This window comes from Theropithecus gelada, chromosome 4, assembly GCF_003255815.1.
Source record: "Theropithecus gelada isolate Dixy chromosome 4, Tgel_1.0, whole genome shotgun sequence".
In the NCBI taxonomy this organism is placed as follows: domain Eukaryota; kingdom Metazoa; phylum Chordata; class Mammalia; order Primates; family Cercopithecidae; genus Theropithecus; species Theropithecus gelada.
Genome location: NC_037671.1, coordinates 114,614,219 through 114,634,657, shown reverse-complemented (window position 1 = coordinate 114,634,657; position 20,439 = coordinate 114,614,219). Strand labels below are relative to the sequence as shown.

At 42.1% G+C, this 20,439-nt stretch overlaps 1 protein-coding gene across 1 annotated transcript in view; it reads left to right on the top strand.

The window, feature by feature from the left end:
- CCDC170 (coiled-coil domain containing 170) overlaps nt 1–20,439 on the top strand; it is an 85,628-nt gene that overhangs the window by 30,418 nt on the left and 34,771 nt on the right. Inside the window, exon 5 of the mRNA XM_025383587.1 lies at nt 11,980–12,297. Coding sequence (XP_025239372.1) covers nt 11,980–12,297 — 318 coding nt within the window. The remainder of the gene's footprint in view (nt 1–11,979; nt 12,298–20,439) is intronic.

Here is a 20,439-nt window from a genome sequence, read left to right as displayed (position 1 = left end):
AAAAAAAAAAAAAAAAAAAAAAAAAAAGGAATGTTGAATGTTCACCCCCACTCTCTTCTGGCTTGGAGAGTTTCTGCTGAGAGATCTGCTGTTAGTCTGATGGGCTTCCCTTTGTGTGTAACCTGACCTTTCTCTCTGGCTGCCCTTAACATTTTTTCCTTCATTTCAACTTTGGTGAATCTGACAATTATGTGTCTTGGAGTTGCTCTTCTCAAGGAGTATCTTTGTGGTGTTCTCTGTATTTCCTGAATTTGAATCTTGGTCTGCCTTGTAGTCTTAATTGTATAATTGCTTCATAGGGTTTGTGAACTTTGTACTTATGTGTGCTTTTATGGTCTCAAGTATTATTCTTTCATTTCCGTGTTTAGAACTCCTTTGAGCATTTCTTGTAGGTCTGGTCTGGTGGTGATAAATTCTCTTAGTGTTTGCTTGTCTGGGAAAGACCGTATTTCTCCATTCATGAAGCTTAGTTTTGTATTAAATTCTCGGCTGGCAATTTTTTTCTTTTAAGGAGGCTGAAAATAGGACCTCAATCTCTTCTGGCTTGTGAAGTTTCTACTGAGAAGTCTACCATTAATTTAATGGGTTTTCCTCTATAGGTAACTTTGCCCTTTTTTCTAGGGGCCTTTAAGATTTTTTCTTTCTAAATAACCTTGGATAGTCTGATGACTATATGCCTTGGGAATGGTCTTCTTATATACTATCTCATAGGAGTTCTCTAAATTTCTTGAACCTGGATGTCAATCTCTCTAGCAAGATTAGGGAAAAATTTCTGAATTATTCCCTCAAATCGGTTTTCCAAGTTGTATACTACTTTTTCATCTTCTCTTTCAGGAATGCCAATAAGTTGAAGGTTTGTGAAGATTTGGTCAAAGCCATATTTCTCAAAAACTCTGTTCATTTTTAAAATTATTTTAAAAATTTTATTTATGTCTGACTGGGTTAATCAGAAAGACTGGTTGTCAAGATCTAAAATTCTTTCTTCTGTTTAGTGTAGACTATTGTTAAAGCTCTAACATTATTTTGAAATTACTTTTGTGATTTTTTTCAATTTGAACAGTTCTATTTTTTTTTTTCTTAATATGGGATCTAGTCTTTCATATCCTGAATCATTTTTCTGGTTTTTTTTTTGATAATGGATTTCAAATGTCTCATAGATGTTACTGACTTTCCTTGAAATCCATATTTTGAATTGTTTATCTCTCATTTCAGATATTTTGTTCTGATTAAGATCCATTGTGAGAGAGCTAGTGCAATGCTTTGGAGGTGTCAAAACACTCTGGCTTTTTGTACTGCTGGAGTTCTTGCAATGAGTCCTTCTCCTCTCAGGGAGATGTTGCTTCTTATTTTTGAATTTGCTATTGTTTGAATGGGACTTTCTTTTTTAAATTCTTTTTTTCTCTTAGGGGTATGGCTGTGATATATGTTATGTGTGATCATTTGGCTTCATTTCTGGATGCTTTCAGGGGGCTGTATTTTGGCTGTAAGAACTAATTAGAAGGACTGGTTGTCAAGATCTGAAATTCTTTCTCCTGTTTAGGTATTCTATCTTCTGTAGGACTGGGGGTGCAGAGGTCCTGGGGGGCTTATTTTGTGGACTAGCACTAAGCCCTTCTGGTAGTAGATTTTGTATTTGGTAGTGCAGTTGAAACTGCAGTCCAGTAAATGTTGCTTAAGAGTAAGAGCTGGCAGGTAGGCTGATGTCCAGTGAAAGCAGATGCCTTGACGCGTTTTTGAGGAGGGGTGGGTGGGAAGAGATGGTGTTGGGGTGTAGGTGTGCTAAGGCCTTAGGGGAGGGGCTGGGGAGTGTCCTTGCTCTTTGACCTGAGCCAGCAGAAATGTGATTTGCTTCCCTATCAAATCCCTGTTGCAGGGCTTGAGACTTTGATTTCATAATGGCTTAGTCCTTTGGTTTTTGGCCACAATGTGACTGCAGGCCACCAGTATGCCCCTCTGATGACTACCACCAAAATGGGCTCAGGGGAGAGTCTCTTCCCCCAGACCAGAGCAGGTACTTTCATGGTTTGTCTGTCCTCCATTTCCGGGATGGTTCCATTCTGTGTAGGGAAGGGGAGGTGGTCTCTGCCCTTTGTAAAAGCCTGAGCAGCATAGGGCTCACTTTTAGCATGGTAGAGCCACTGTGAAGAGCACAAAAAATGCTGTGTCCAAGTATGTGCTCACAGGCCCCTCGTGGGAAGAACCACTCTTGTGTCCATAACTGCATAAGTGGGGTGGAGATGACTCCTCTCTAGGTATCTTCCATGGCTATGGGACTGCCTCCTTTAGTACTTGGCACCTTACCTGTGTTTCCTTTGTCCCAACAGGGACTTGGTGGGCTGTGCTCCCCTCTCCCTTAGAGGTATCCCATGTTGAGGGTTAAATCTCCAGGGATCCAGCAGCTCCTTGGGGCCTACCAGTCCCCTGCACCTGCCAAAGTCCGAATGGGTTGTGGGGAATGTTTGCAAGAGATCTAGTGGTGACTCAGGGGTGAAGAGTCCCTGGGCAGGACCGTTTCCCACTATGGGTGCATGACCAGTATGACGCCCATGGTCTCAGCTCAAGTGTGAGGGGAGTGTGAGTATGCCTACGTGAGCTGGCCACTAAGTTCTCTGTACTTGGGAAGTTCTCAGATTGCTCCCAATAGTGTTGCCCTGGATCACAAGGGCAGAGGGGCTCACCAGCAGTTTAAGAGTCAAGGGATTGTCAGAGAGGTGAGTGGAGCAGAGAAATCCTCCCACCTACCCTTTCTGTGGGGCTCTGAGCTTCTCGGGGGTCAATCTCTGCCAGGCTCTTGCGGCTTTCTTTTTCTGCAACCCAGCTTCTTCCTGTGGGCACTCTGACAGGTCCTGATTCATTTCCTTCAGTTTTCCATTCAGAATTTGTCCATTCACTAGTAACTTTGATCTTCTTTCTGAGGAGAACTGGCTTTCAATGTCCCTAGTCCGCCATCTTGGAGAGTCCTATTGCGCTCCTTTGGAGGCATCATATTTCCTTGCTTTTTCAAGTTTCTTGTGTCTTTATGTTGGCATCTGTGCATCTGGTGTGACAGTCACTTCTTCCAATATTTTGGGTTTGCTTTTGTAGGGGAGGATGTTTTCCTGGAGATGCATCTATGATGTTGGTTGGGTAGGACACTTTGGCTCTGATTTTGGATGTGTGCAGCAGTGCAGTTTCCTAATTTGTTTAGCTGTAAATAGTGTCATTGGTGTCTGTTATTTCCTCAGGAGCTTAGGGTGTGGTTGTTGGTGGAGTTGTGGGAAGTTTTGCTGGGGACAGGGGTACCAGGTGGGCCAGTCCTCAGGCCCTGGTGGGAACAGCAGTGGGCCAAGAGTGCCTGTCCTTAGGCCCCAGGGTGGCATTTGCTTGCACTGGTCTTAGGAGGTCTCGGCAGGTCTATACTGGCAGTGGCAGTAGCAGGTGGGTCTTTTGGTCCCTGGGCAGCAGTGTGGCATGGGCTATCATAATAGCAGTCATGGGACAATGCTTTGGCTCTCAAGCTGTCTGTGCTGGTGTTGGCAGTGGCTGTGATGGCTGGGCAGGTCAGGCCCTGCCCCTGCAGGTTGTGTGTGTGGATGGTGCCATCTGTGGTGGTAGCAACAGGGTGAGTGAGTCCATCTTCAGGTCCCTGGTAGAAGTGCTCGGGTGCTAATGATGGTGGATGTGGCAGAGTAATCCCCAAGTCCCCGGATGGTGTTTTCATGCTCTGGGATGGGGGTAGGGGCAGAGCAAATCCAGGTGAGCCTGTCCTCAGACTCCCTGGTGGTGCCTATCGGCACCGGCTGTGATGTGCAAGGGTCGGGTGATTCCTGGACTCCTGGTGGAGTGCTTTGATGGAGGAGGTGGTAGCTGCAGTGGGGCCCTGCTGCTGGAGAAGGTGGGATTGCTTTTAGTGGCTGCAGCTGTAGGCGGGCAGCTGCAGAGCACATGCTTTGGCCCCAGTTGGCACCTATGCATTGGGGAGCCTGTCCTTGGGACACTTGTAAATGTGCGATGGTGGCCTGCTGTTAGTGGGCTGGGGTTGCTGCAGTGGCTTGGCTTTGGCCCTGACAGCAACAGCCAGCTGAAGCAGCAGCTGCAGGTGGGGTATGGCAGTGGGGCTCCTGGGATGTGGAGATGCGGGGGCTGTTGGGCCCCAAGGCAGGGTGATGTCTGGTGGAGGCTGGCTCTCAAAATGGCATCTTGCTGTAGCTGCCTAGGACTCAGGGGGGTGTTTAGGATTCAGTCTGAGTTCCCTCTCTGGAGCAATGCCATTGTGCGGTCTGCAGACAGCTCCCTATGTTGGTCTCTGGGCCTGTGAGGGGCTCTCTGGTGGCTGGGACTGGAGGAATCCATGATGGGAATATGGACGCTGCAGGTCTCTTGCTCCCCTTTCCCTGCACTGGGGAGCTTCTCTGTGCTCCCAGCCAGCCCTGGCCAACCAAACAGGCTGCTTCTCTTCCCTCCTTTCCTTGCCCTAGGAGTTCCTGTCAGTTCTCTGTTGAATTCCAATGTTCTGTCTTTGATGATCTATTCAAACTGTGATTATCTACTCACTGTTTTATTTTTCTTTGTGGAGGGGCAGCTGATAGATGCCTCTAGTCCGTCATCTTGAAGCCCCACCCCTTGAGAACTTCTAATGCCTCTTATTTTTTAGCCTTTTCTTTCTATAATACTTCCTGGTTTTTATCATATTATTGTATTTGCCTTGTCCAAGTTTACATTCTGTTCTGTAGCTGTAACAGAATGTACAGTAGTTTGTCTTTAGGTTCATTCTAAAAATTTAAAATCAGTTAAATCCATATGTTAAATAACATGATTCTATAACTATTTTTATTAGGGGTCTAATCTCAGCATGTGATGCTGAGCACATTCCATTTTGCTGTGTCCCTTTTGCAATTTCCAGATGGGAACTGTTGATGGTCCTTCAAGCACCGTCTGATCAGTTCAGGGCGAGTGTCTGCAGGGCTGTCGTGAAGCCCAGGAACACACTGGCCTCTTGGGCAGCTAAATCTGTTGTCAGCTAGTACTGATTTGGTCAGTGTTGAGAATTTCAAACTTAAGCTGGATTCTGATTTTCCACAGTTGATGATGCCATGGGGAAAGCTCAGATTTGGAGAGGGTCTTCTTCAATTTGAAGTAAAATGTTTCTCTGAAGGTTCCATTCTATTGGCTCATGGGCCTGAGAAGGAGAAACCTAATCCTCCTTCTACACGAGTCTTCCAAGCATTTAAATACATCTGCAGGATAAATGTTCCAGTTCTTTTAATGTTTCCTCTTAGAACATGATTTCAAGACTTTTGCCATTCTCCTTCCTAAACTCTGAATGTGCATTTTTTTTCAAACTATCTTTGGGGAAGAACAGTTTTGTCTTTATTTCCAGTCCATTGCTGACAAATACTTCTACAAAATACAATAAAATGAATTAATAGGAAAAAATTATTTAAATTCTATAAAATGAATTAATAGAAAAAATTATTTAATGAGATACACCAAGCACAAGTTCAAATTTTTAAGTATTAGAAGCCACAGACATAAAATTAAATTTCAATAATGGAAATCAGAATAAACATGGGAGAAATAATAGAATTACCCAAATTGTGCACAGTCTTCTTTGTATGTAGGAGATTAGTGTAATGAATTACTAGTATCACTAGTATACTCATAGCCTTCCTTTTGTTATTCTTTAGTCATAAGTTTTATTATGACTAAAATTCCCTGCATTAAAGTTCTGCATACACACTTTGAATGAATACTGCTTATGTTAGTATTTAAAGTTTGTGACAATGAGCTAGCTTCTTGCTGGTTCACTTAGGTAATCTTGGTTGGACTGGTGACAATGTCGCTTTCAATGCCTGTTGTACAGGAATTTTTATTTTTATTTTTTTTGAGACTGAGTTTTGCTCTTGTTGCCCAGGCTAGAGTGTAATGGTGCAATCTCAGCTCACCACAACTTCTGCTTCCCGGGTTCAAGTGATTCTCCTGCCTCAGCTTCCCCAGTAGCTGGGATTATAGGCATGTGCCACTACACCTGGCTAATTTGTATTTTCAGTAGAGACAGGGTTTCACCATGTTGGTCAGGCTGGTCTTGAACTCTGGACCTCAGGTGGTCAGCCTGCCTCGGCCTCCCAAAGTGCTGGGATTACAGGCATGAGTCACTGCGCCTGGCCCCTAGGAAACTGTTTTTATATTTTGCTTTTCAGATACTTACAGTAGAAAACAAATCTAACAGAGGTTTGTTGAGAATAGGTTTTAAAGCAATTTCAACAAGCTCAATATATTTGTAGGTACCTTGAATTCAAATTAAACTATTGTAATTTCAGCTTTCCTTCTTTTTCTGTTTATTTTTTCTTAAAAATATTTGATAGAGACGGGTTTCACCATGTTGCCCAGGTTGGTCTCAAAAGTTCTATTAGTTTATTTTGTAAAGGTATAGTTATGTTTAAATGTGATGAAATTCTTTTGAGGAAAGAAATGGGTTCTGGATTTTATATACTTATTTAGATTACAGTTGGCAAACCAGCCTTAAAATATCACATTTGTAGCATGTTCCTTCAGTGTATAACAGATAGGCAACTGTCACCACTAGCCACTTACCACACGAGTCTAACAATACTTCGTTCAAAATGGTCCATACTTCATTTAAAAATGGAGTACAGGCTGGGCGCGGTGGCTCACACCTGTAATCCCAGCACTTTGGGAGGCCGAGGCAGGCGGGTCACAAGGTCAGGAATTCAAGACCAGCCTGACCAACATGGTGAAACCCCATCTCTACTAAAAATACAAAAATTAGCTGGGCATGGTGGCACGCGCCTATAACCCCAGCTACTCGGGAGGCTGAGGCAGGAGAATCACTTGAATCTGGGAGGCAGAGGTTGCAGTGAGCTGAAATCACGCCACTGCACTCCAGCCTAGACGACAGAGTGAGACTGTCTCAAAAAAAAAAAAAAAAGGAGTCTATGGTATTTGGATGTTGCATCAGTGTCAACTTGCTGTAGAAATTGCTAATCTCTTACCCTCAATTTCTGAAATGATCTTGTTGGGACTGGGAACAGCAGGTGCAGGAGTGGTACCAGATTGTAAATTTGAATAGTGCTGTCCAGGGAGGGTTTTATCTGTATTAAAGTTTGAATCCCAGAACTGAAGGCCAGACTTCAGGCTTGGTGTAATTCAAAGGAAATAGAGCAGGATATCACCTCTCTGATTCTGAATACTTTACTTTTGTGAATACAGCCCAAGTTTGGGAGGGGGAATGTGTGTGTGCATGTGCGTGTATATATTTGTGCTCATATCACTGTTGACTCAACACTTAAAATGGACTAAAATTCCCTGGTGTTTTCATAGTTGCCAGTATTCTATCACATCTTCCTTTCATTTCTGACCCCTGGCTACAGTTCCCTTCTCTAGAGGTGATGAGAATTGGTGGTTGCTTGTGCATGTTTCTAGAGATATTCTTTTCATAAAGGTACAAATGGTACTGTACTATGTACCATTGTTATTTGTATAGATGCACTATTAGACACCTTACTTTCTTCACTAACTGTATCTTGGAGAGTCATTCATATTGGTATATAAAAAACTGCCCCATTTATTTTCAAGACTACATCATTTTCTATAGTATGGATGTCTCATATTTAAGAAGTTACATATCAACAAATATTCATGTAGTAGCTTGTCTTTTGCTATATTATAATTGGATAACTGCATATTCCTCATTTTCTATATTTAGTGACCTTTCTTATAGATACATTCTCAGGACTGGAATTGCAGGGCCGAAAGATACGTGCATGTTAAATTTTGTTATGCATTTATGCCAACAATTTATACTAAAATTATACCTGTTCACACTTCCACCAGCAATGTATAAGACTGCCTGTTTGGGGGAATTTCTGAGTTTTTTTGTTAATCATAACTGCAGTAGGTAGAATTAACCAACTGATTTTTTTGTTTTATAAAATTGATCTAGGATTGAAGGAATTAAGCTCAAGCCAGAGGTTCTCCGTCCTGATGATAATCATTGTATTTTTGAGTGGCAATTTGATCTCATGTGTGTCTAAATCCATAAAATAGCAACAGAACAGGAATCAATTGTTTTTTAAAAAACACAAACCTTTGAATGGTTTCATTACTTGATGCAGACTCACATATTTAAATGGGAAGGTAAATTGAGTGCCATGATCATACTATTTATAAAAGTTTTTGTTAAAAGTAATTTTGAAAGGATCATTTTACATTTGTTGCACGAGTCAGACTGAACCTGAAGATTTAATTATAAAAAGTTTTTACGTGATCCCCATCACAGTCTATAGGGCCTGCTCTCTTGTGACCCCACAAGACTGTGGAGGTCAGTCTTGCTTTTGCTCACTGGAAGCCACTTGTTTCTTGTCCTGTATGTCAGTGTGGTCTGACAGCAATCCCCAGGTCCTGGCCAGTGGTACTGATGTCACATGATTTCATGCCGCTTGCTTCGGCGTATCCTTGAGGTAGCCATGGAACCAGACTCCACTCTGGTGGCGTTCTCCTGATAGCTGCACAAGTAATTGCATTTGCAGTCTGAGGACATTTATTTCCAGAAGATCAGCCCTGTGCCCCTGAATCCTGCAGCACTTAATCAGAGCACTAAAGGAGCGGCCATCCCCAAAGCTTTGTCACTCCGGCTCTCGAGTCCTGCATTTGATACAAGAAACAGCTCAGTGTTCACTGAGCTGAATGTGCCTGGAAAACAGAAACCCAACCTGCTTACAGGCAGCACTGTATTCTGTGAGCACAAACTAATTTTGGGATTTTCACTAGACATAAATGTTGATGCCTAGGTTTAAAAAGAAAACGTTCTTTGGATTTGTTAAGAGAAGATTGTTTTGGCCCTTTTCTCGAAGTCGGTGGAACAATAATGATATTGGGATAGAAAAATTCCTCATAGTTGCAATGTTTTAATTGTGTTTATTGGTCTTGTGGTGTTAGCTGCCAGTTGAGTCATCTACTCCAAATTGACAGTAACTCCAAAGGTCACAAGCATCTGAGATATTTTTTGTGTATTTTGAGGGTCTTTAGTGAATATATAGTATTCCATATGGTTTTGGAATTCTAAAGCAATTAGGATTAATTTCCATCCTGGCATCATTGAATTTAGGACCTCAGTTTTCTAACCACACAGCAGACTATGCAGTCGACCCTCTGCATCCACAAGTTCCACATCTGTGGATTCAACCAACTGTGGATAAAAAAATATTTGGAAAATAAAACAATACAAATAACAAAACAATAATAAAAATAATACAAATAAAAATAACACATAACAGTTATTTACCTAGCATTTACAGTGTATTTGGTATTACAAGTAATCTAGAGATGATTTAAAGTATACAGAAGAATGTGAGTAGCTTATATGAGAATATTATTCCATTTTATATGGGAGACTTGAGCATCCTCAATTTTGATATCTTCCGGGGTCCTAGAACCAATTCCCCAAGGATACCAAGGATCGACCGTAGTTTCCAAGTAAAATATGCACCCAATTTATTATCACCATTACTGATACTAGTTACTCTAATTGAGCAAGTGAGAAGCTATTGTATTATGATCTGAAGAGAAATCTGTAAACTGTTAAAATACTGAATTTGTGATAAAGTGTCCTTGACTCTACTTTAAGTACTGTCATTTAATTAGCAGCAACAGTGAGGCTTCTCTATAGAGATAACTAGTTTAGCAAAGGAAAGGGGAAACCAAGACCTTGAAAAGCAAAAGGCATTTTACAAAATAGATTCCATAATTAGTTGAGTTATTGCATCTCTGAAAAGGGCAGGCTTCTCTAACTACATATCTACTCTGTGACTTTTCTTTCAAATTGATGCCTGAGGCTCCCTTGATTTTAAAAAAGTCACCATAATGAAAAAAAATAAGATGTTACGTTTCCTATAAAAAATAGGAACTAGTGTTTCAAGCTATCCTTTTTCCTGTTTCCAAGCTGTTAATGGAGAGAAATTTCTTTTAAAGCCCAGTTCTAATGCAAAAGAGATGATTGCATTTTAACTGGCAGCCTGAAATGTTATCAGCTCATTTAGATGTAGAGTCTGTTATTCAAAGATACTGTGTTTCTTTTTAGTGCTTTTTACCTCTAACATACGATTTTTAATAATTTTTTTAAACCAGTTAACTAGGCAGCGATACTATAGCAATGCTAGTTAACACGCTGCCTATTATTTCTTAATGTGAATTCATGTATTTTGGAACTTGATGTTAACAAATAATTTTAAGAAATCAATTTAAAAGATGCTCACGCCTATAATCCCAGCACTCTGGGAGGCCGAGGCGGGCAGATCACCTGAGGTCGGGAGTTCAAGACCAGCCTGACCAACATGGAGAAACCCCGTCTCTACTAAAAATACAAAATTAGCTGGGCATGGTGGCACATGCCTGTAATCCCAGCTACTTGGGAGGCTGAGGCAGGAAAATTGCCTGAACCCAGTAAGCGGAGGTTGTGGTGAGCCGAGATCATGCCATTGTACTCCAGACTGGGCAACAAGAGTGAAACTCCATCTTGGAAAAAAAAAAAAAAGATGCTCCTTTGGTGCCTCTGTGGGCCATTCTAGATTGTGGTAAATAGAATTAAGTGCACAGGTAACCTTCTTTATGTCCTTCATTACTTTTCTGAAACTAATTTCACACGTTATGTTCTTTTGTTGTTGTTATTTTGAGACAAGGTCATGCTGTGTCACCAAGGCTGGAGTGCACTGATGCAATTACTGCTCATTGTAGCCTCGAATTCCCAGGCTCAAGCAATCCTCCTATCTCAGCCTCCCAAGGAGCTGGGACTATAGACACATGCTACCATGCATGGCTAATTATTTTATTTTATGTAAGATGGGGGTTTACCAAGTTGCCCAGGCTGGTCTCCAACTCCTGGGCTCAAGTGATCTTTTGTCTTGACCTCCCAAAGAGCTGGGATTACAGGTGTGAGCCACTGTGCCCAGCCCATATTATATTCTTTAAGATTATTCTTCTAAGTATGATACTTTCCCTCTACTTTTAATCCTCCCATCTACCAAATGGCTAGTTGTTTCTGTTTCCTTTCTTTAGGTTCTTTCTGCATTAATTTTGTCTTTATGAGACAAGGGGATATGCAATGAATATTGGATATTGGAAGTCAATGAATATTTTTATGCAATGATGTTTTTATGAGAATATTCCTCTATTATTTAAAATAGTATTAAGGGGGCATCTTTATTCAAATAATTGTTAGTGCCTAGCTAGAACTCTGAGAGCTTACTGTTTATTAAAAATCAATTTCCATATACACCAAGCTTGAGAAAGATGGTTCTATAAACATATTCTATATATGGACTGAATCTACTAATATGTTATCCAATGATTTGTTTTTATTAACTCTTTCCAGTGTTCCACACAGAAAAGGCTTATGTGTCAAAGTTTCCTTCTTTTTTCTAACCCAGATTTTGTATTTTATATCCCTTCTCTGTTTTACTTTCTTTCTTTTTTTTTTTTGATGGAGTCTTGCTCTGTTGCCCAGGCTGGAGTACAGTGGAGTGATCTCAGTTCACTGCAACCACCACCTCCCGGGTTCAAGCGATTCTCCTGCCTCAGGCTCCCGAGTAGCTGGGATTACAGGTGTGTGCCACCACGCCTGGCTAATTTTTGTATTTTTGTTTACTAGAGGTGGGATTTCACCATGTTGGCCAGGCTGGTCTCGAACTCCTGACCTCAGCGATCCACCCACCTCGGCCTCCAAAATGCTGGGATTACAGGTGTGAGCCACCGCGCTGGGCCCCCTTTTCTGTTTTTAAGACACCTAAATTTTCCTGACATACCATTGGGATTTAATAACTTTATGAGGAGACTATAGGGAACTTGGAGTTAAAAATGGAAGAAGTAATTAACCCAACCCCTTGTAGTCATTAGCAGGCAAAGTCAATGAATTTGCTATAGCAAATGCAGGTGTACCCTGTTGACTACTAATGTTATTGTCTTCACTTTCTGTAATCATTTTAGGACCTGCTCAGTGCTGTAGAAGCAAAAAAAGCTCTTGAAAGGGAAGTTAAGATCTTCCAACAAAGGCTGCTTGCTGGCCAGCAGGTCTGGGATGCCTCAAAGCAGGAGCTGAGCCTCCTGAAGAAAAGCTCTTCTGAGTTGGAGAAGAGTCTGAAGGCAAGTCGGGATGCAGTCACAGCCTCACAAAGCCAGTACTCCTCATTTAGGGAGAAAATTGCAGCCCTCCTTAGGGGCAGATTGGGCACGACTGGGTCCACTGAGGACACCATTTTGGAGAAGATTCGAGAAATGGGCAGCCAGGAAGAAAGCAGGGACCAGGTGAGTGGGTCATGGCGATTTACAGACATCTTAAGAACAGTGAGCTCATTCATTTAGCATGCTCAGTGACTGTATTAGTCTATTCTCACACTGCTATAAGAAATACCTGAGACTGGGTAACTTATAAAGAAAAAGAGGTTTAATGGATTCACAGTTCCGCATGGCTGGGGAGGCCTCACAATCATGGCAGAAGGCAAAGGAGGAGCAAAGGCACATCTTACATGGTGGCAGGCGAGAGAGTGTGCAGGGGAACTGCCCTTTATAAAACTATCAGATCTCCTGAGAGTTATTTTCTATTACAAGAACAGCATGGGAAAAACCCACCCCCATAATTCAATTACCTCCCACCAGGTCCCTCCCACGACATGTGGGGATTATGGGAGCTACAATTCAAGATGAGATTTGGGTGGGGACACAGCCAAACCTTATCAGTGACTTATCTCAATTAGCTAAAAGCATCACTTAAGGCCAGGCATGGTGGCCTAGGCCTGTAACCCCAGTTCATTTGGAGGTCAACGTAGTCACTTGAGGCCAGGAGTTCGAGACCAGCCTGAGCAACATAGTGAGACCCCTCTCTTTACTAAAAATAAAAATTAAGTCCCAGCTACTTGGGATGCTGAAGTGGGAGAATGTCTTGAACCCACGAGTTTGAAGCTGCAGTGAGCTATGATTGTGTCTCTGCACTCCAGCCTGGGCTACAAAGCAAATCTTGTCTCTAAAAAAAAAGTATCGTTTAAATGTGGTTGTATTACTTTCCATTTCAATAGAAAGGCATGGGAGTCCCACAAGCCACATCTAACTATGATGCAGGTTCTGGAGTTGGACCTGCCTGGTGCTGAATCCCGTCTCTGCTGTATATTCACTCACTGGCCATGTGAGCTTGGGCAGGTTCTCTGAGATACGGCCTTGGAGACTTTGTTTCCTTATCTGCAGAAAGGGGTTAGCACAGGTTCCATGACCTCTCATCTGAAATTCTTTGGGCCCAGTGTGTTTTTGAGCTCAGAATTTTTCAGAACTTAGAAAGGTAATGCAGAGGGCAGGCTTGCACGGCCCTCCACTGTGGTGTCTGGGACAGTTCCCTACCGTCAGTCACATTCACAGGTCTGCAGCAAAGCCCGCCAGCAACACTAAGTGGGATAAATGAAGACCATAAATAGCCTCTTGTCTTTTTGGGTCAGGATTTGCTGCCCAGCTGGGTCAGGTCAGGCCAAGCTTTGTCAGTAAATGACTTATGAAAAAACCTGGATCTTGGAATTACAGATAAAGGTTCCCAGACCTGTAACAGTATCTGGCTGATCAGGTTATTGTTTCATGTATGTATTGAATGAAAAAAATTGTTATAAAGATCTTAACTCATTGCCTGGCAAGTCACAACAATAAATATTAACTGTTGCTGCTGTTGCCTCTCCTTCTTCCTCCTTCTCTCCTCTTTTCCATAATGTGTTGGTGCCTAGAACAGTTTTTTAGGGGCCCTATCTAACCCATGGAGAAAAATGGTTTAATTCACATATATGATTGAGGCTTGTTTAACTCTGTCATTTTGTTTCTACTATCAAGGATTCTCTTTTTCTATATAGGTTTACCTAGCAGAGTCCACTTCAGCCCAGGCTTTGGTTAAATTATCATCAAACCCAAATTATAGAAGTCCTAGTTAATGAGGCTTTAAAGTCAATGATCTCCAAAGTCCTTGTATAATTCCATTATGAACTATTTCTTCTATTGCTGTTGTGCTTGCTTGAAAGGAGAAAATGCATTTTTCCATCTTTTAATGTTACTAAAAAACTCAGAAGAATCACTAACTCAAAGTTCAGGGTTGCATTTGTCAATTTCCTTTAGTGATAGTAAATTCCCTTTAAAAATTCCCTGAAATTCAAGCTTGCAGTGAGCCAAGATCATGCCACTGCACTCCAGCCTGGGCGACAGAGTGAGACTCCATCTCAAAAAAAATATATATATATATTCTCAGAAATTCGCGCATACTCTAGGAGCAACCTTAGTGGACCCTTTAGCCAAGCGCATTTTCTTTTCTTTTCTTTTCCTTTCCTTTTCTTTTCTTTTTTTTTTTTTTTGAGATGGAGTTTGTTTCACTCTGTCACCCAGTCCAGAGTGCAGTGGTGCAAACTCAATTCACTGCAACCTCCGCCTCCCAGGTTCAAGTGATTCTCCTGCCTCAGCCTCCTGAGTAGCTGGGACTACAGGCATGTGCCAACACACCCAGCTAATTTTTGTATTTTTAGTAGAGATGGCATTTTACCATGTTGGCCAGGACGGTCTCGATCTCTTGACCTTGTGGTCCACTCGCCTCGGCCTCCCAAAGTCCTGGGATTACAGGTGTGAGCCACTGTGCCCGGCTGCCAAGTGCATTTTCTATCTCTTTGTGGAGATAAAATGTCGAGTGCTCCTTGGCTGTCCTCCACGCTAATGTGTAGAGGTCTCCGCGAGTAACTTAGTTTTTCTTGTGACTCAGTTTACATGGAGATACTTGATTGGGAAAGAAAATGATTTATGGGTTTGGAAATAAGCTTCATTAAGTCATTTCTCTTAAATGGTAATAGATATACAGACGATTTCCAGCTCATGAATATGCATTTAAAAAGATTTTCAGCTTGACAATGGTGTGACAGTGATACACACTCAGTGGAGACCATACTTTGAGTGTGCATGCAGCTATCCTGTTTTTCACTTTCAGTGTTCAACAGATTACGTGAGACTTTCAATACTTCATTATAGAATAGGCTTTCTGTTAGATGATTTTGCCCAAATACAGGCTAATGTAAGTGTTCTGAGCACTTTTTTTTTTTTTTTTTTTGAGACGGAGTCTCACTGTGTCTCCCAGGCTGGAGTGCAGTGGCGCGATCTCGGCTTACTGCAAGCTCCGCCCCCCGGGTTCACGCCATTCTCCCGCCTCAGCCTCCCAAGTAGCTGGGACTACAGGCGCCCGCTACCGCGCCCGGCTAGTTTTTTGTATTTTTAGTAGAGACGGGGTTTCACCATGTTAGCCAGGATAGTCTCGATCTCCTGACCTTGTGATCCACCCGCCTCGGCCTCCCAAAGTGCTGGGATTACAGGCTTGAGCCACCGCGCCCGGCCTCTGAGCACTTTTAACGTAGGGAAGGTGAAGCTGTGATGTTCGATAGGTTAGGTGTATTAAATGCATTTCCGACTAAAGAAACTTTCAACTTACGACGTCTTTATCGGGACACAACCTCACCATTAGTCGAGGAGCATCTGTACTTCAATAGCTAATTTTTTTTTTTTTTTGCCATTTCATTTTATTGCTTTCCACTTCTATATTTCCAAGTATTTTCCTAAAACTGCTTTAATCCCTGCATGTGAAACAAGGCACACAATTATCAGCATGATGTATATGTTTATTTTCTAAAGCCAAATGATGTAAATTGGTTAAGCTGGGTGTGCTTTCTCCCACTCCCCATAAAAATTAGAATGATTCAGAGTCTTTTTAGTGCCTTTGTCTGCCATTCCTACCCTGTAATTTTTTTCAATAGCTGCTCTCCCTATTTAAAAGCCTGAAATCAAGCATATAGCTGGTGTCTTGTGTGACTCATCTTCAAGTAAAATCAGGAGAAAATGGATTTCATATATTGTCTTAGAAATGTTTCTAAAGAATGGGAGCTTTACGAATTGATGAAGCTGTTTGTTGAGGAGGCTGCATGTCCCTGCCAGCTGCCATGGCTACGCAAACAAGTCAGTGGCTGAGTAATACTGATGTGAAGGCTCAACGGCGGGTTCAGGCTCAGCTTGGCAGATTCTCCGCTTCAGGCCGGCTCCTGCTTCCCGAACGTTGCTTGCCTTGTTTACCCCTGTGCTACCCATTTTTCCCCTCCTGTGTTTGCAGTTCTCAGTAGAATTCAGGACACCACCCACACTTTTACAGCACGTCATTTCTACTTGTTCCTTGCATTTCTGCTGCTGGCAAGATTTAATCTTCTTTTTAGAAGCTTTACTGTATCTTAGAGCAAGGTTTTTTGTCCTCAGAACTATTGGCATTTTGGACTGGATAATTTTTTTGCTGTGGGGACCTGTCCTGTGCATTGCAGGATTTTCAGCGGCGTCCTTGGCCTCTACCCGCTAGTAGCACTCCCCTTCCCAGTTTGTGACAACCACAGATGTCTTTAGACACAGCCTAATGTCCCCCGGGGGTCAAAATTGCCCCCAGTTGAAAACCACTGTCTTAGAGGAATGTTCTACTGTCAGGTTCCCACGAATTCTAAATGAGTATTTAGATGTTATTTAGCCTTGGAATTTCAGGACACCATAGCAGTTGTTTATGAAATAATGACTTCTTGCACAATGATAGAAAGTTATGACATTTTCAGATTTTACTTTAGAATTTTGAGGCAATTTTGTTTTCATCCTCCTTCTCCTCCTCCTCCTCCTCCTCCTTCTTCTTTTTTTATTTCTTTCAGGTGTTTCCTAACTGTGTAATCATCTGGATGATAATCGATTATGCATAGAAAGGACATGACCGTGCCCATTTCTACGTCTTTTTCCAAATTAAAGACAAATTAATACAAGCTCACAAACCTCTGTCTGGACATTTTTCCTGTTCTGCTTTAAGTACACCTAAGGCTTTATTTCCTCCCTTGAGATGTTTGCTGGTCCGGTCCAAGGGCTCTGTGGGAGCTGTGGGGACTCCACCTGATGCTATAAAGCAAGGGTCTCCAACCCTCGGGCTGCGCACCTGCAGCAGTGCATGGCCTAGTAGGAACTGGGCTGCACAGGAGGAGGTGAGCTGTGGGCGAGCGAGCATTACCGCCTGAGTTAACCTTGTGTCAGATCAGCAGTGGCATTAGATTCTCATAGGAACATGAACCCTGTTGTGAACTGGGCATGTGAGGGATCTAGGTTGCATGCACCTTATGAGAATCTAATGCCTGATGATCCGAGGTGGAGCAGTTTCATTCTGACACAAAAATTGTCTTCCACGAAACCAGTCTCTGGTGCCAAAAAGTCTGGTGACCTCTGCTATAAAGGACCAGAGATGTGCTCCACAGCCCCCTCCTCCCTATTCTGATCTCAGAGCCCGATTATCATTCTCCTGCTCTGTTCTTAACCCTGCCACCTACTAAAGTGAACATCTCCCCAGAAGCACCAGCACACTTCCATTTGGGACATTTCATTGTCCAAAATTATGCTGCATGGTCGCTCCAGGCTACAGGAGCATCTGAGAGAGTGAACAGATGGAAGTTTCAGCTTTTCCGGCCTCTCTAGTTATATGAGTTTCCTGGGGCTGCCATGACAAAGTACCACAACTGGGTGGCTTAAACAATAGAAAGTTCTTGCCTTACAGTTCTGGAGATGAGAAGTCTGGGATCAAGGTGTCCATAGGGTTGGTTCCTTCTGAGGGCTGTGAGGGAGAATCTGTCCCATGCCTCACTCCTAGCTTCTGCTGGCCTCAGGCATTGCATTCTTTGTTGTAGGGATAGTGTTCTTCCTGTGTCTTCACATTGCCTTCCTCTATGCATGTCAGTCTTTGTGTCCAAATTTCCCCTCTTATAAGGACCCCAGTCATCTTGGATTAGGGTCCACCTTAAGGACCTGGTTTTAACTTCATCACCACTGTAAAGACCCGATTTCCAAAGAAGGTCGCATTGTGAGGTACTGGGGGGCTTCAACATATTTTTTTGGGGGGGACCTAATTTAACTCAAAAGTTGAGATGAACAGAGGAGGAGGGATAGGGTTAGCCAGTCACAGTGCTGGCCACACATGCCGACAGGAGCGAAGGAGGATTTGGTCGACACTTTCTAGTACCTGATAACTCACATATTCCCCAAGTGAAAATTATAGCTTGAATAATTGGAAAAGAGTTTATGTCTAAAAGGCACTGGACTTTAAGTGACCTAAGTGGCTCTTTCTTCAGTGTAGAACTTTCTGGCTTCTATTTGGTTTAATTTTGGGACAAAAATGTCTCTCTGGTGAAATCAACACATAGTTGTCCCTGGGGAGTGAATTAACTCTTTTAGAGCATTACGGCTTTACTTTTAAAAACCATGCAGCTTATTCTTTAACTATATTGTGCTTTAGTGCCTTTTTTGTTTAAAGGTATGTATTCTTCACCCCTCACCCCCTGACTGCCCACCTCTAGTGTTGAACTATCTGGTACATTTTGTCCCATAGAATATCAGGTATATGTTAAGGAATGACCCTAAGAAAAGAAAGAAAGACTTATTTATTGTTTAGACTTTTTGGTGTGAAAAACAGCACAAGTTTACAGTTTTGGTGTGGCACATATGTTCACTCAGGCACTGGTATTTGATATTCCCAAGAATGAGTCAGATTGGAATGTTAATTTATTTGAATTAATTTATCTAAATTTAGTTAGAAAAAAGCTTGGTGGTGTCGTATGCACTGACACCTAAATAAGCTTCTGAAGCTAAGTTCTGTGATCTGATAGAGTGCAGGAGGGCTCTCAGCTGCTTTCTTCTCTCTGGACACCAGAATCTTGGCATGGCAGGTATCCCCTGCAAATTTCAGCAATCTATGTATTAGTGGTTTTAGAGTTGCACTTTGCTGAGTCTCAAGGCTCTGGAGAGCACCCTTGGGTCCAGATGGGGTGAAGATGCAAGAGGACCTTCTTGCCTTTGATTCGAACACATTTGTCCCTTATTTGTTCTTCCCAGAAAGACTTCTAGTTGAGAGAAAGACGATGCTGAAAATAGTTTGAGAAACATGACATAGGACAATTCCTAGAGGGTTCTTTAGCGCCTAATGGCAACAGCATAGGATTGATGGAACCCGTACACTGGAGCAGTAACCCTGATGATGGAAATGGACACGATGTATTGAACTTCAATACGGTGCAAAATGCTGTGCAGGTCAAATGATCTAAATCAGCTCATTGAGTCATCATAGCAAAGTCTACAAATTTCAGAGAGATTAGTTACTCGCTTCAGTTAACCTGCTGGTAAGTGGTACAGGGGAACTTGAAACCAGGGCTATCTGACTCCAAAACCCCTGTCCTGCACTCTGGTCTACATCAGATGCTCACATCTTCCTTCAGGGTCAGTGTCACTCCCTTAGTCTAACTTACTGCAGTTACTCAGGGTGTCACCTTCAGAATGGAGACCACACTGATTGATTTCTATAGAAGGCTTGCTTTCTTCCAGTAAAGTTGGTGGTGTGCTGACCATGGCTAAGTGATCACACAGTTCTCCCTCTCTCTGCTTAAGGTTTATTGAATCAGTATTCTCTTTGATTTCATTCTCTCCACTATGTCATTTGTGGTATAGGAGATGTTGAAGGGTCTTCAGGTAGAAATACTCACTTTCTGTTTGCAGTCCAGTGTGAAACCACATCTCCTGATGTGCTATACTTCTAATAATGCAAATCAGTCCCTTGGGAGGCAGCATCTTGTGGACATTTTTCTGTGGAGTACATTGTTCGTCGTACCAAGATAAACACTGTTTCTCTTGCATTAAGATCAGATTTATCTGCTATATTAGTAAGATATACTTACTAATGTAATTATGAATGTATCAGTAGATATTTTTATTATTGGTAAGCAGGAAAAGTAGGAAATATGAAATGAGGTTTCTCATAGCTTCATGTTCTGGGATGACACTAAAAATTTCCTTGGTAAATGTAATTCCTTCGATGTGGCTCTGAATAGCTTACAATCAAACATGTAATTTCAAGCACACACACAGAAGTGTAGAATTAATCGAATTATAGGTCTGGAAGCTTGAGAGCCATGGAAGCACAGGATTGAAGAGTTTACAGCTCAGGTAGTCTAACCTTCCTCGTGTAGTGCTTCAATCTGAATGGCAACATTCTTGATTGATATAAGCATACCTCAGAGACCACTGCAACAAAGCAAATGTCACAATAAAGTGAGTCACACAATTTTTTTTTTTGGTTTCTTAGTGCATATAAAAGTTATGTTTATACTATGCATAGACTATGTAGTCTATTAAGTATGCAATAACCCTATATCTAAAAAACAACATGGATACCTTAATTAAAAATACTTTATTGCTAAGAAGTGCTAACAATCATCTCAGCCTTCCGCAAGTCATAATCATTTTGCTGGTGGAGGGTTTTGCTGCAATGTTGATGGTTACTGCTGATCACAATCCTGAAGGTTGGGGTGGCTGTGGCAATTTCTTAAAATAAGACAACAA